This window comes from Schistocerca piceifrons, chromosome 7 (genome assembly GCF_021461385.2).
Source record: "Schistocerca piceifrons isolate TAMUIC-IGC-003096 chromosome 7, iqSchPice1.1, whole genome shotgun sequence".
NCBI classification, from domain to species: Eukaryota; Metazoa; Arthropoda; class Insecta; order Orthoptera; family Acrididae; genus Schistocerca; species Schistocerca piceifrons.
The window spans coordinates 319,861,686-319,876,503 of NC_060144.1; the positions used below are offsets into that span (position 1 = coordinate 319,861,686).

The window sequence follows — 14,818 nt, forward strand, 5'->3', positions numbered from 1 at the left end:
AAATACCTGAATGCTACCCTGGGTTCATTCCTTCTCACCTCTCTGCAATAAATGCTAGCCTCCCAGAATGGTCAGTTGTCAATGGATCCACTATTTGGACTTATAAGGCAGTATCATAATGAAAATCAGCACAGACTGTATGTTGAGCCTTCATGTCAGTCCTACTCGTAGTTTTGCTAATGATAAGCACTGTGTATTGCTGACTCAAGTGTAGAGTTGCACAGATCCCACCCCTACCAATCTTTCATGTGCAGATTTATACCAGCAGTGTCAGCACCCATGAGGAAAAACCATAATGAAGCCAGTTGCCATAATATGAGATGCAGCAGTGTGCCACAGCATCTGCCTATGGGCTGTAGCCCTTCTGTCAGTCAGCAACCAACAATCAGGGACACTTAAGTGCATGTCACGCATAACATTTGAGGCAGCCACATCACAATAAAGCCTATTTGGAGAGTATAAATACATGGCTGTCTGGTCACGCTGGTCATGGAACCAGTGAGTCAACGAGTGAGTGTTTGCTGAAGTGTTGGCTACTGCCGTGAGGTTTCCACCATTCCATCGTCACCCTAATAAAACTTCCTGCCAGGTGGCCCATTTGCAGCATTCATGAGCTGCGAGTTGAACTGAGGCTCTCCTCACCACTGGGACACTGAGCATCAGGCAGCCTTGCCTATGGCTAAGCCTGGTTGTGTAAATTCACACACAGCTGAGTCAGCATCAACGAGCTGCCTGAGAATGCCTACTTCACAAAGTCATTGCCAGGCTGCGCAAGATGTAGCAACAATCAGCTGCATCATGACTACACTTCAAGAGTATGCTGCTGCCATCCAGTGCCAACAACGTGGTTAGAAGCCACCAGTACACAGTGTTGGGAAGTAAACAAAGGCTTCTCATAATGATGAGATGTTTTTGCTTCATGTTGATTCACCAACCTCCAATAGAGAGAGAACACTCAAACCCATTACAAAATGATGATGCACTCACGCAAATACCTGACTTAGAGATCATGATTTGTCATCTCATTATAATTGCAGCACAAGGTTTCACTTATCTAGTATCCTAGCTGTGCCTAATCATAAAAGAGAAACCCTTACAAACACTTTCTCCAGCTAAAAAGACGCAGGGTGTTGCAGTAAGAGGATCAGTACACAATGAAACAGAATCTTCAGAATAAGGGATTACTACTGCAGATGTACCACAGGGATCGACATTGAGTGTGCACTTGTTTTTATATGTAACTAATATTCCATTAGATATCCAAGAAGCAGAAATATTTGTCTTTTCTGATGATGCCAGTATTAGAATTAAACTTAACAGAGTAAGCTTAACACTTGAAGATGTAAATAATATTTTCTTGAAAATTAATAATTGGATGTCTGCAAATTGACTATCACTGAATTTACATAAAACAAAATACACACAAGTCAATACTGCACAAGTTCTGACTGCATTATTAGAAATAAAGCATGAGGATAAATCAATACATGTTACAGACCTTCTTAAACATCTTAGCTCTGTAACTTTTATATTAAGCATAAAATCATTTTTGGAGATGAAAATGTAAAGAAGTTGATTTACTTTTCCTATTTTCATTCACAAATGTCTTGCAACATTATATTCTATGGTAACTTGTCATTCAGGAAAAAAGTGTTTGTTGCATAGAAGTGTGTAACAAGGACAATGTGTGATGTCTGCTCTAGAACCTCTAGCAGTTAGATCTTTATTTGGGCATACTGACAACAGCCTTGCAGACATTTACTCATTTATGACATTGTTGCTGACAATTTATCACAGTTAAAGAACAAAAGCAACACTAGTAAACACTAGAAGGAAAAATGATTTACACTATTCATCACTCAGCCTTAATGTGGCACGGAAAGAAGTGAGGTATTCAGCCATAAAAATCTCTGACCACCCACCCAGTGATATAAAGAATTTAATGGGTAATAAAATTAACTTTGAACACAAAAGCAAATCATATCTTCTTGACAAAGCCCCCTCCACCATAGAAGAATTTCTGAACATGTAGTTGTGTGTATGTTCGGGGGATGGGGTGCTAAACATGTTGCCATATCTTCTGTTGAGGAGATTTACTATAACTGTAACACCATATCATTCCATATCATAGCGAGAAGCTGCAATAACGATGTACGGAATGTACAAGTAAGTAACTAATAATAATGAGTAATGAGAATTTTGGCCACACATAACGCAAGTTAACTTGAGGATGAATACAGGGCAGCCTCCATTCCGTCACATACTGACTGACTTTAAGCTTCTGTTTAAGCTCCGACGGACCACCCTGTATTTTAATAATCCATACCAGTTATTTTACATATTTTCATCTGTTTCTAGTATACTATAGTACCTTTTAAAAGTGACAGCTTTAAAACATTTCCACCGTGAATAGTAATTATGTTATGATAAAACAAATCTTAACAGTACCTGGGAGAGGGAGTGATGAAAATGTTGCCGAGAGGTTTGTCCTCAGATGTTCCAGATGTTGCTGGAGTGCATTATTACTACTCTGCTGTTGCACTGTCTCAGCCTCCAGCTTCTCGACAGCTGCTTTCATGTTTTCAATATGCTTTTGCAAAATAGCATTTTGTTGTTCATAATCTGTGTTAGACTTTCGTAACTGTCGCAGTTCAGCCTCACGAGCTGAAAGAGAGGTTTTGTACATATAATGTGAAACCAAATAAATACTCAAAGGACTGAAAATGTGAAACAGTAAGATTTGAAGACGGCAAATTAAAGAATCTACAGTAAAACCGCGCTAATTTGGACAAGTTCCACAATCCAAATTATTGAAAGTCTGAAGTTTATAAATATTTTCTACAACAGTTCATGCACATTTGCGTCTACATCTGTATCTATATACATACTCAACTAGCCACCATATGGTACAAGGCAGTGTCACTTTTACTAATACTAGTCATTCCCTTTCCTAGTCCACCCACAACTAGAGCAAAGGAAAAGTGACTATCTATATGCTTCCAGACTAGCCCTAATTTCTCTCATCATGTCTTCATGATCCTGATGTGAAATGTACACTGGTGGCAGTACAGTCATTCTGCAGTCAGCCAAAAATGCTTGTTCTCTAAATTTTTCTCAATGCTTCGCAAAAGAATGTCATCTTTCTTTTGGAATTTCCATTGATTTCACGAAGCATCTCCATAATACTTAAGTGTTGATCAAATATACCAGTAAAAAACCTATCAGCATGACTGTACGTTAGTTTGGTGTCTTCCTTTCATCTGCACTGGTGGGAATTCCAGAAGACTTGAAAAGTACGTATGGATACGTAGCATTAGTGTTCTATGTGTGGCCTCCTTTATAAATGAGCTACACTTTCCTAAAATTCTCCTAATAAACTGATACTGACCATTCACCTTCCCCACTAGTGTCCTCTTGTGCTCGGTCCATTTCACATCATCACTTTGCACTGTTACACCTAGATACTTCGTTGAAAAGACTGTGTGAAGCAGCACACCACTAGTACTGTAGTCGAACATCACAGGACTGTTTTTCCTGTTCACCTACATTAACTTACATTTTTATACACTCAGAGTAAGCTCATATTCATCACACGAAATAGAAATTCTGTCCAAGTCATTGTGTATCCTCCAACAATCACTCAAAAACAACATTTCCCAAACACTAAAGTGCCCTCAGCAAACAGGCACAAACTGCCGATCACTCTATCTGTCAGGTCATTTATGTATGTAAAGAACAAGTAAAGTTCTTCCTGGGGCACTCCTGATGACAGACACCCTTGTCTCTGATGAACATTCACCACACAGGACAACATACTGGGTTCTATTACTCAAGGAGTCTTCAGGCCTTTCACATATCTGAGAACCTGTTCCACATGCTCGGACCCTTCTGAGACGATACAGTGCCTTGTAAACCATGTGTACCATCAACAATTCTCCACTACACGACATGTGGAAAATGTGTAGCTGTAAGTTTTGTATTGTTAATAAAAATGAAAGATTTTGTATATTTTGTGTGAATATATGATGTAAAAATGTGTGTTGTTTCTTATGTTTCATGTTTCTGTCAAGACACAGCCATCATCACTGGGCAACACTTCTGTCGAACTGACAGCTGTTTTAAAGAGAAGCCATCCTGAAGCAACTCGTCCAACTGTGGATTAGTAATGATGACAAAATGTACCTTGAATTGTAAAATTAAACCATGTGTTCAGCTTTGGCCACAATTAGTTGGAAGCAGTTGGTGCATTTCATTAATGTATGAGAGGTGGTGATATTATCAGTGTACGTAAAAGCTATGTAACAAAGACTAAAAAAGTAAGCAAAAGTATTTGGAAGATTTAAATCCTCCATCAAGAACATTTCATGAATAACTGGCTTAGGTGAAAGTTTTTTCAGAGCAAGTAAATAATTGGCAACCAATGCTGTACAATCACAATAAAGTCATGAGATGTTCAATTGACTCTTTTATTAGAACATGTTACACGTTTCGGGATTACACCCACCTTCAGACATCTGTTACAAAAAAAGTACAAAACATAAATGAACAGCACACTCAACATGTCTCGATGTGTTTTTTCTTTTTTCTTTTTTATCCCTGCAATGATGAGATGCGTTGAGTGTGTTGTTTACTTATGTTTTGTACGAGGAGTGTTTTTTAAGTAAGTACTGTTTTGAAATTTAAAAAAAGACGTGCTAAGATATCTCATTAATTTTTTTTTGAAAGCCTGTACCTTAATCTACGCACTGACTCCATTACAGTCTGATTCTTCCTTGTTTACATTGTGTATTGAGTGTTTAAGATGCCTCCGATAATCATGAGTCCCACTGACTGTGAAGTACAGGCTGTTATAAGATTTCTTAGTGCTAAAGGCCTAAAAGCGATCGATATTCATTGTGAGATCTGTGCAGTTTACGGAGAAAACATTATGAGTGATGGAATGGTAAGAAAGTGGGCGAGAGCATTTAAAGATGGCCGCACAAATGTGCATGATGAACAATGGAGTGAGCGTCCTTTGGTCGTTAATGAAAGTTTGATGCAGGAAGTGGACAATAAGGTGAGAGAAAACAGACGCTTTACGATTTCCTCCTTGCAGGATGTGTTTCCTTATGTTTCTTGTAGTGTTTTGTATGGCAATCTGACCGAGCACTTGAATTACTGAAAATTGTGCACATGTTGGGTACCAAAAATGATGGATGTGCACAAAACCAAACGTTTAGACAGTGCATTGACTTTCCTTGAGCGGTACCAAAATGACGGTGATGATTTCTTAAGCCAAATTGTTACGGGCGATGAAACATGGGTGGCCTACATAACACCAGAATCAAAGCAACAGTCCATGGAAGTTGAGCAAGGGCATCGTTTTGCAGCAAGACAATGCCCATCCACATGTGGTGAATCAGACCAAAGATCTCATCACATCTTTTCGATGGGAATCTCTAGATCATCCTCCGTACAGCCTCGATCTTGGGCCCAGGGACTACCATCTGTTCCTGCACTTGAAGAAACACTGGGCGGTCAGCGTCTTCAAGACGATGACGAAGTCAAAACAGTGGTGATGCAGTGGTTAACAAGTCAGGTGGCAGACTTCTATGAGGAGGGTATTCAAAAACTGGTACAATGTTATGACAAGTGCGTCAATATTGACGGAAATTATGTAGAAAAGTAGATCAAGGTACAGGCTTTCATGTAAAAATAAAATTATTGAGATATCTTAGCACGTCTTTTTTTAATTTCAAAATGGTACTTACTTAATAAACACGCCTCGTACTTTTTTGTAACAGATGTCTGAAGATGGGTGTAATCCCAAAACGCTTAACATATTCTAATTAAGAGTCAACTGAACATCTCATGACTTTATTGTGATTGTACAGCATTGGTTGTCAATTATTAACATAAAAATGATCGCAGGCCTCAGAGGAGATTTTATGTCCTGTATATCACAGCAAGTAAAGTTGTGTTAAGCTGAAAAGCCATTTAAAATGTATTTCGTAAAAACTAAAAAACTGATACTGAATAGCAACATAATTAATGAAGTTATGATACTGAGTTTTGGGTGATTTTATTTCACAATATTTGAGTGAAATGTTATGAAGGCTACTTTCCAATGCTGGACTGACTTTATTTCAATTATGGACTGATGAAAGATGAATTAAACTGTGAAAAAGTATTTGAGTGTCAGTTCCAAAATAACAGTAAAGATATTATCTTTGCAAGTAAAGCAAAGCTTAAACAAGCGATATTGCTAATATTGGTGATTGCTATAGATTACAACAGATGTGATATTAAAGCTGAGTGCTGTCACACCTGGGAAGGAACTGGTCATAAAATAATAATTCAAGCTAAAAGCATTTCTTATGATCGACTACACAAGTTTAATTGGGCCTATAATTCAAGACCCCCCCATGAACCATGGACCTTGCCGTTGGTGGGGAGGCTTGCGTGCCTCAGCGATACAGATGGCCGTACCGTAGGTGCAACCACAACAGAGGGGTATCTGTTAAGAGGCCAGACAAACATGTGGTTCCTGAAGAGGGACAGCAGCCTTTTCAGTAGTTGCAGGGGCAACAGTCTGGATGATTGACTGATTTGGCCTTGTAACATTAACCAAAACGGCCTTGCTGTGCTGGTACTGCGAACGGCTGAAAGCAAGGGGAAACTACAGCCGTAATTTTTCCCGAGGACATGCAGCTTTACTGTAGGATCAAATGATGATGGCGTCCTCTTGGGTAAAATATTCCGGAGGTAAAATAGTCCCCCATTCGGATCACCGGGCGGGGACTACTCAAGAGGACGTCGTTATCAGGAGAAAGAAAACTGGCATTCTACGGATCGGAGCGTGGAATGTCAGATCCCTCAATCGGGCAGGTAGGTTAGAAAATTTAAAAAGGGAAATGGATAGGTTAAAGTTAGATATAGTGGGAATTAGTGAAGTTCGGTGGCAGGAGGAACAAGACTTTTGGTCAGGTGATTACAGGGTTATAAATACAAAATCAAATAAGGGTAATGCAGGAGTAGGTTTAATAATGAATAAAAAAAATAGGAGTGCGGGTTAGCTACTACAAACAGCATAGTGAACGCATTATTGTGGCCAAGATAGACACAAAGCCCATGCCTACTACAGTAGTACAAGTTTATATGCCAACTAGCTCTGCAGATGATGAAGAAATTGATGAAATGTATGACGAGATAAAAGAAATTATTCAGGTAGTGAAGGGAGACGAAAATTTAATAGTCATGGGTGACTGGAATTCGTCAGTAGGAAAAGGGAGAGAAGGAAACATAGTAGGTGAATATGGATTGGGGGGAAGAAATGAAAGAGGAAGCCGCCTTGTAGAATTTTGCACAGAGCATAACTTAATCATAGCTAACACTTGGTTCAAGAATCATGAAAGAAGGTTGTATACCTGGAAGAATCCTGGAGATACTAAAGGGTATCAGATAGATTACATAATGGTAAGACAGAGATTAAGGAACCAGGTTTTAAATTGTAAGACATTTCCAGGGGCAGATGTAGATTCTGACCACAATCTATTGGTTATGAACTGCAGATTGAAACTGCAGAAACTGCAAAAAGGTGGGAAGTTAAGCAGATGGGACCTGGATAAACTGAAAGAACCAGAGGTTGTAGAGAGTTTGAGGTAGAGCATAAGGGAACAATTGACAGGAATGGGGGAAAGAAATTCAGTAGAAGAAGAATGGGCAGCTCTGAGGGATGAAGTAGTGATGGCAGCAGACGATCAAGTAGGTAAAAAGACGAGGGCTAATAGAAATCCTTGGGTAACAGAAGAAATATTGAATTTAATTGATGAAAGGAGAAAATATAAAAATGCAGTAAATGAAGCAGGCAAAAAGGAATACAAACGTCTCAAAAATGAGTTGACAGGAAGTGCAAAATGGCTAAGCAGGGATGGCTAGAGTACAAATGTAAGGATGTAGAGGCTTGTCTCACTAGGGGTTAGATAGATACTGCCTACAGGAAAATTAAAGAGACCTTTGGAGAGAAGAGAACCACTTGTATGAATATCAAGAGCTCGGATGGCAACCCAGTTCTAAGCAAAGAAAGGAAGGCAGAAAGGTGGAAGGAGTATATAGAGGGTTTATACAAGGGCGATGTACTTGAGGACAATATTATGGAAATGGAAGAGGATGTAGATGAAGATGAAATGGGAGATAAGATACTGCGTGAAGAATTTGACAGAGCACTGAAAGACCTGAGTCGAAACAAGGCCCCGGGAGTAGACAACATTCCATTAGAACTACTGATGGCCTTGGGAGAGCCAGTCATGACAAAACTCTACCATATGGTGAGCAAGATGTATGAGACAGGCGAAATACCCACAGACTTCAAAAAAAATATCATAATTCCAATCCCAAAGAAAGCAGGTGTTGACAGATGTGAAAATTGCAGAACTATCAGTTTAATAAGTCACAGCTGCAAAATACTAACGTGAATTCTTTACAGACGAATGGAAAAACTGGTAGAAGCTGACCTCGGGGAGGATCAGTTTGGATTCCGTAGAAATGTTGGAACACATGAGGCAATACTAACCTTACGACTTATCTTAGAAGAAAGATTAAGAAAAGGCAAACCTATGTTTCTAGCATTTGTAGACTTAGAGAAAGCTTTTGACAACGTTAACTGGAATACTCTCTTTCAAATTCTGAAGGTGGCAGGGGTAAAATACAGGGAGCGAAAGGCTATTTTCAATTTGTACAGAAACCAGATGGCAGAATAAGAGTTGAGGGGCATGAAAGGGAAGCAGTGATTGGGAAAGGAGTGAGACAGGGTTGTAGCCTCTCCCCGATGTTATTCAATCTGTAAAGGAAACAAAAGAAAAATTCGGAGTAGGTATTAAAATTCATGGAGAAGAAGTAAAAACATTGAGGTTTGCCGATGACATTGTAATTCTGTCAGAGACAGCAAAGGACTTGGAAGAGCAGTTGAACGGAATGGACAGTGTCTTGAAAGGAGGATATAAGATGAACATCAACAAAAGCAAAACGAGGATAATGGAATGTAGTCAAATTAAATCGGGTGATGCTGAGGGGATTAGATTAGGAAATGAGACACTTAAAGTAGTAAAGGAGTTTTGCTATTTAGGGAGTAAAATAACTGATGATGGTCGAAGTAGAGAGGATATAAAATGTAGACTGGCAATGGCAAGGAAATCGTTTCTGAAGAAGAGAAATTTGTTAACATCGAGTATAGATTTAAGTGTCAGGAAGTCGTTTCTGAAAGTATTTGTATGGAGTGTAGTCATGTATGGAAGTGAAACATGGACGATAACCAGTCTGGACAAGAAGAGAATAGAAGCTTTCGAAATGTGGTGCTACAGAAGAATGCTGAAGATAAGGTGGGTAGATCACGTAACTAATGAGGAGGTATTGAATAGGATTCGGGAGAAGAGAAGTTTGTGGCACAACTTGACTAGAAGAAGGGATCGGTTGGTAGGACATGTTTTGAGGCATCAAGGGATCACAAATTTAGCATTGGAGAGCAGCGTGGAGGGTAAAAATCATAGAGGGAGACCAAGAGATCAATACACTAAGCAGATTCAGAAGGATGTAGGTTGCAGTAGGTACTGGGAGATGAAGAAGCTTGCACAGGATAGAGTAGCATGGAGAGCTGCATCAAACCAGTCTCAGGACTGAAGACCACAACAACAACAACAACAATTCAAGAGTTGGTTCTAGACAATGTCAAATTGCGTATTGACAGACCAGAATTAGTAAAACCCTATGTTAAGCTTGCACAAAATGTACATCTGTGATTTTTTATAGCAACGAACGAACAAGACACTGATAAGGGAATCCAAATTTTGAACATTACAACTACTCTTAATGGTGACCATCAAAACAGAACCTGTGCCATAATTACTTTAATTTCCAGAACTATACAATGGTGTGCGCCTGTTGTACAAATTAAGCATTATAGCAGTAACAGCTTGTAAGTGACATGGTAACACATCCCAATATGGTGTATGATGATCTACAGGCCACTGTACTTTGAGAACAAGTTACAGTGTTCCACACACTTTCTGGAAATCTAGAAACATGGAATATGTAGGTTGTCCTTTGTCCACCATTCACAAGATATTGTGTGAGAAAAGGAAAAGCTGAATATCCCACAAGTGATGCTTTCTACTTGCCTAGGTAAGCCTTATACAAGTGAGAAGCATCAGGTTCCCCAGAGGTTGCCCCCAACGACTGTTCCGTATCAACAGACATTCACCTCATTGGTGTGCAGTACACACTGAGACTGAAAGGTTTTTTTTTATAGAGGTTTTAGCATCCCCACAATCTGGTTGGTCAAGCCAAGATCCCTGTTCCCTGCAACACACAACATTCCCCTGCCGTGCCACACAGTGGTTGTTGAAGAATGCCCAGTTCACAGTGACAGAGGACTGGTGGTGCTTACCAGTCCCCAGCTCAGGAAAGCCGGAATCACCATGCCCGTACTCAGCAAAAGCATGCTGAGGCCCTGAGGATTTTTAATTTAAAAGAGAGAAAGTAATTAATTTCACTGTTACTGAGCCCAACAGATATGCTGCACTGTTTTTAGATGGCAACTATCTAAGTCATAGTGTGCTGAATAAGTGTTGGAAGGAAATGAATTGTGAAGAAATTCAAAGATTTTTTGGCATGATTAAGTGCAAATAACTGATAATGCATCCCAAAATAGAAAATTACTTGACTATAATGCTCTGTTCAAGTATAACATTTTGCCTAAAATAATAAGCAGAAACTGCCTACAGTTACTCATCCATTAAAACATTTCACAGATAATAAGTCAGCTAAAGGTGATAAAACTCTTAAGTTCACGGAAACAATAAATATCACCATGGATCACTTAGAAAACGAGTTTAGCTTTTACCTTATATTTCAGTTAAAGGCCATAATATGGGATTAAGATTTTCAAATTATACGACTGAATTATATATACTCTATACATGGTGGCATGTAAAGGATGCACAAATGTTGTGTCTAAAAACTTGGCAGAAGGTATCAAACGGCAGCTTATCAATTTTTTTTTTTTTTTTTTTTTTTTTTTTTTTTTTTTTTTTTTTTTTTTTGGGGTAGGGTGACAGTTGTTACAGATAACTGTTATACATCCATTCTTCTTGTAAAATAGCTGCTTGGAAAGAAGATAAATTTGGTAAGGACACTGAAAAGAACAGATGGCAACTTTCATAAATATGAAAAACGGCATAAAAAGGGTGAAATGGTAGGTAAAGTCACATGATGGAATTACAATTGGGAAATGGAAAGACAGGAGGTAATAAGTGTACTTTCTGTAAATACAAAACATTTTAGATACAGTTCCATCACCAGAGATCAATCTGGACACGGAAAACATAAACTAGCAGTCGTTACTGAATACAACAAAGGAAAACAAGAAGTAGACAATTTAGATCAAATTGCTATTTATTTCTCACCCTTAAAAAAAGGAAAAGTCATCTTTAAAAGTCCAACCCCACAATAGATGGCTCCCATCCTACAGTGGAACATTAGTGGGTTTGGCCACATGTGGAGGAACTGAAACTCTGAGCACAGGAACACTCCCTCTGCTTGTGTTTGCAGGAAACACATTTTAAAGCACGTGATGCCCCTGTACTGTGGGGCTATATGTTCTATCACATACTGTGGGCCTATATGCTCCATTACAAAGATGATCTGAGTGGCAAAAGGGTCAAGGGAGGGGTCGCCGTGTTTGTCAATGATGCGCTCCACTCCTCTGCTCTACCCCAGGCTACTGACTTGCAAGCAGTTGCAGTTCAAATTCATGTGTGTCAGAGGATCACTGTTTGCTTGCTTTGTTTACCTCAGCAATGTGCAATAGACTCTGAAGCTCTCACAGATCTTAGGGAACAACTCCCCCGACCATTTCTGCTACTGGGAGACTCCTCACAGATCTTAGGGAACAACTCCCCTGACCATTTCTGCTACTGGGAGACTTCAATGCCCGGGATGTCTTGTGGACCTCAACCTCATCCTCAGGGTCGGGTTTTGCAGAGCCTCATGACATCTCATGAGCTTTGCATCCTCGACACAAGTACTCCCACTCATTTCTGTGCTGCTACTGGGTCATTCTCAGCCATTGGCAGTAAAGGAAACACCTCAGTGGTAAATGTGTAAGTATTGTCTCAGAAGCTAACAGGAAACACAATGCAAATGCAGAACTTCAAGGCAGAAATTAGAAAACATTTACTTGAATTTCAACTGAACAAGAAAAGCCAATTATCCTTGGTCTCATAAAATGACAAATAACAAGATTGTTGTCTCAAGTGTTTGTGTGCTTATAACTTAAATGGAAGAAATACGCCAGATGTATAAAAGTGTACTTGTGGCACACATTTACAGCTATTACTACAGAGCCATGAATCAAAGTGATAGACACTGTACTAGGTGGCACCGCCAGATGGGAAAAGAGAGAACTTGTTTACAGAGTAATGATGAAATTAGATCCATTATATAAGATAAAAACAAGAAAGCAAAACTAAACATCAATCTATAAACCAAAGCCACATGTGCATATTTATTTAAAAAGTAAAAACATAGCCTCGAAGTAACCCTTTTTGTGAAAGATCAGTTGTTCGCTGGACAGGCCTGGGCTCTTAAAATAGACGCTTTTTTGAAATTTCAAATTCTTAGAGGATGTTCATCTTCTTGCCTTTTTGTACAACGTGCAAAATGTTGAGATCATTTATGGAGGAGGGGCAACGCTGAGAAGTTTTCATGTATTGCACGAAGGGACAATATTTTTTAAGTTGTCCTTTTTTTTTTGTTAAAAGATGCTCACTGAAAAGTGCTATAAAGGACCTCGCCGTTTGGCCGATGTAATGTGTGTCACAAGCAGGGCTCTGAATTTTATACACTCCTGATCTCGAGAAGGGGAAAGACTTAGATTCCCCTTTGTGAGGAACCAGGAACTGTGTTCACACATTTCTAGAGAACACAATTTGTACATTAGTGTTTCTAAACAGTTTAAACAAGTCATAACAAAAGGGGACCAGAAAAGGGATTATTACCCACCATACATAAACAATCTTCATATTTTGCATGTTGTACAAAAAGGCAAGATGATGAACATCCTCAAAAGAATTTGAGATTTTGAGAAGAATCTATTTTAAGAGCCCAGGACCGCCAAGGACCAATGAGCCAAGGTCTCTTAGCTCTCAATATTTGTTCCTTTATCTCCGCCCTTATTTGTGTGGTTTCTATGTTTCTTTCATTTACCTCTCTTTGCCTTGAAACATGTGCTCATTTATTTCTGAAGGGGGATGTGTCCTGTGTATTTTATTGGATGACAAGCCATTTTTGGTGATGGTAGGATGTTCTGTACTCTTGCCAGCGATCATTGAATGTTACCTGGTGGATGTGTCCTGTAAATTTTATTGATGATGTGCCAATTCTGGTGGCTGCTGAAGTTTCTGTATACTTACCAGTGGTTCTCGAATTTTTTTACTTGGTGAGTTTGTCTTTGGTTATGCTCATTTCACAACTCGGGTCGTGGTTTCCCAGTTGCTTTATTTAACTGACAATGGAGCTTTAGAGCTGATTCCTGGCTCATAAATTTGTACAGAGGGAACTTGGTTTTCCCCGGATGTCTGATAATGTTGCTGCGAGAGTGAAATGCCTTACAAATTAAATAAATAAAAAACCATTCTGCAACTGAGGCTGATATCCTTTCTTCAACATCTCAAGAAGTTGCTGTACCATTAACTGAAAGATGGAGTGGTGGGATTTGTATGGTAACAAATGGCATTGTATTTGGGTTAACAGAATACAGTCGACTATATCGTACCAGCAGTTGTGTCTTGCACACATGACTTGAAGGAGTGGACTTGGAAAGGGAGATATGCTGTGTCAAGGCCTTGCACCGACTTAGACAGCAACCAACAACACAGATTGGGTTACACAAGCAATAGACCTATCTGTAGATGACAGACACAAGAAGGCCACCTCCGCTTTGCCACCACAAGGCAACCTGAGCACTGCCAGAGTTCACTGGTCCTACAGACCTGTTCTCTTGTGTAGGCCACATTACCAGAAATAGCAGCACGGGCAGTATTTACGCAAGCATCCAGCTACTGTGGTCCGTTTCACTATGAGTGAGCTTCCAGGGACAGATGCTATTTGCCAAAGCATTCCCACAACCAGGATCTCACTCTGGAGCCACTGCTACTATGAAGTCACTGCCTGCATCAACCTTGTCATTCAGAAGTTGCCAGCTTGGCCTCTACACTGAAGAGATTTGGCCTCCAATGCTAGACTTGTAATTTTGTTACCACTGTCACTATGCCGAACTTAAACTTTTACTCAGCCTCTCACAACTTTGTGGTATCCCTTCCAGACTCTGATTGGGGCAGGGATTATCCAGGGATATCGGACTTGGACATTTTCATGCCTTTTGCCTCGGATATGATTTTGTTGTTTTCTATTCAAGAAGTGTTCTTTTTTTTATTATTATTATTGTGTTCCAACTAATCCCATCAGAGAAGATTGATTTTTGTGATGCAATCATCTTCCTTCATTCTATGTTGTTGTTGTTGTTGTTGTTATGGTCTTCTGTCCAGAGACTGGTTTGATGCAGCTCTCCACGCTACCCTATCCTGTGCAAGGTTCTTCATCTCCAAGTACCTCCTGCAACCTACATCCTTCTGAATCTTCTTAGTGTATTCATCCCTTGGTCTCCCTCTATGATTTTTACCCTCCACACTTTCCTCCAATAATAAATTGGCAATCCACTAATGCCTCAGAATGTGTCCTACCAACCAATCCTTTCTTCTAGTCAAGTTGTGCCACAAATTCCTCT

At 39.5% G+C, this 14,818-nt stretch overlaps 1 protein-coding gene across 1 annotated transcript in view; it reads right to left on the reverse strand.

Annotated features, from left to right (window-relative positions):
- LOC124805334 (high mobility group protein 20A) overlaps positions 1-14,818 on the reverse strand; it is a 95,344-nt gene that overhangs the window by 13,182 nt on the left and 67,344 nt on the right. The window contains exon 6 of the mRNA XM_047265854.1: positions 2,449-2,664. Coding sequence (XP_047121810.1) covers positions 2,449-2,664 — 216 coding nt within the window. The remainder of the gene's footprint in view (positions 1-2,448; positions 2,665-14,818) is intronic.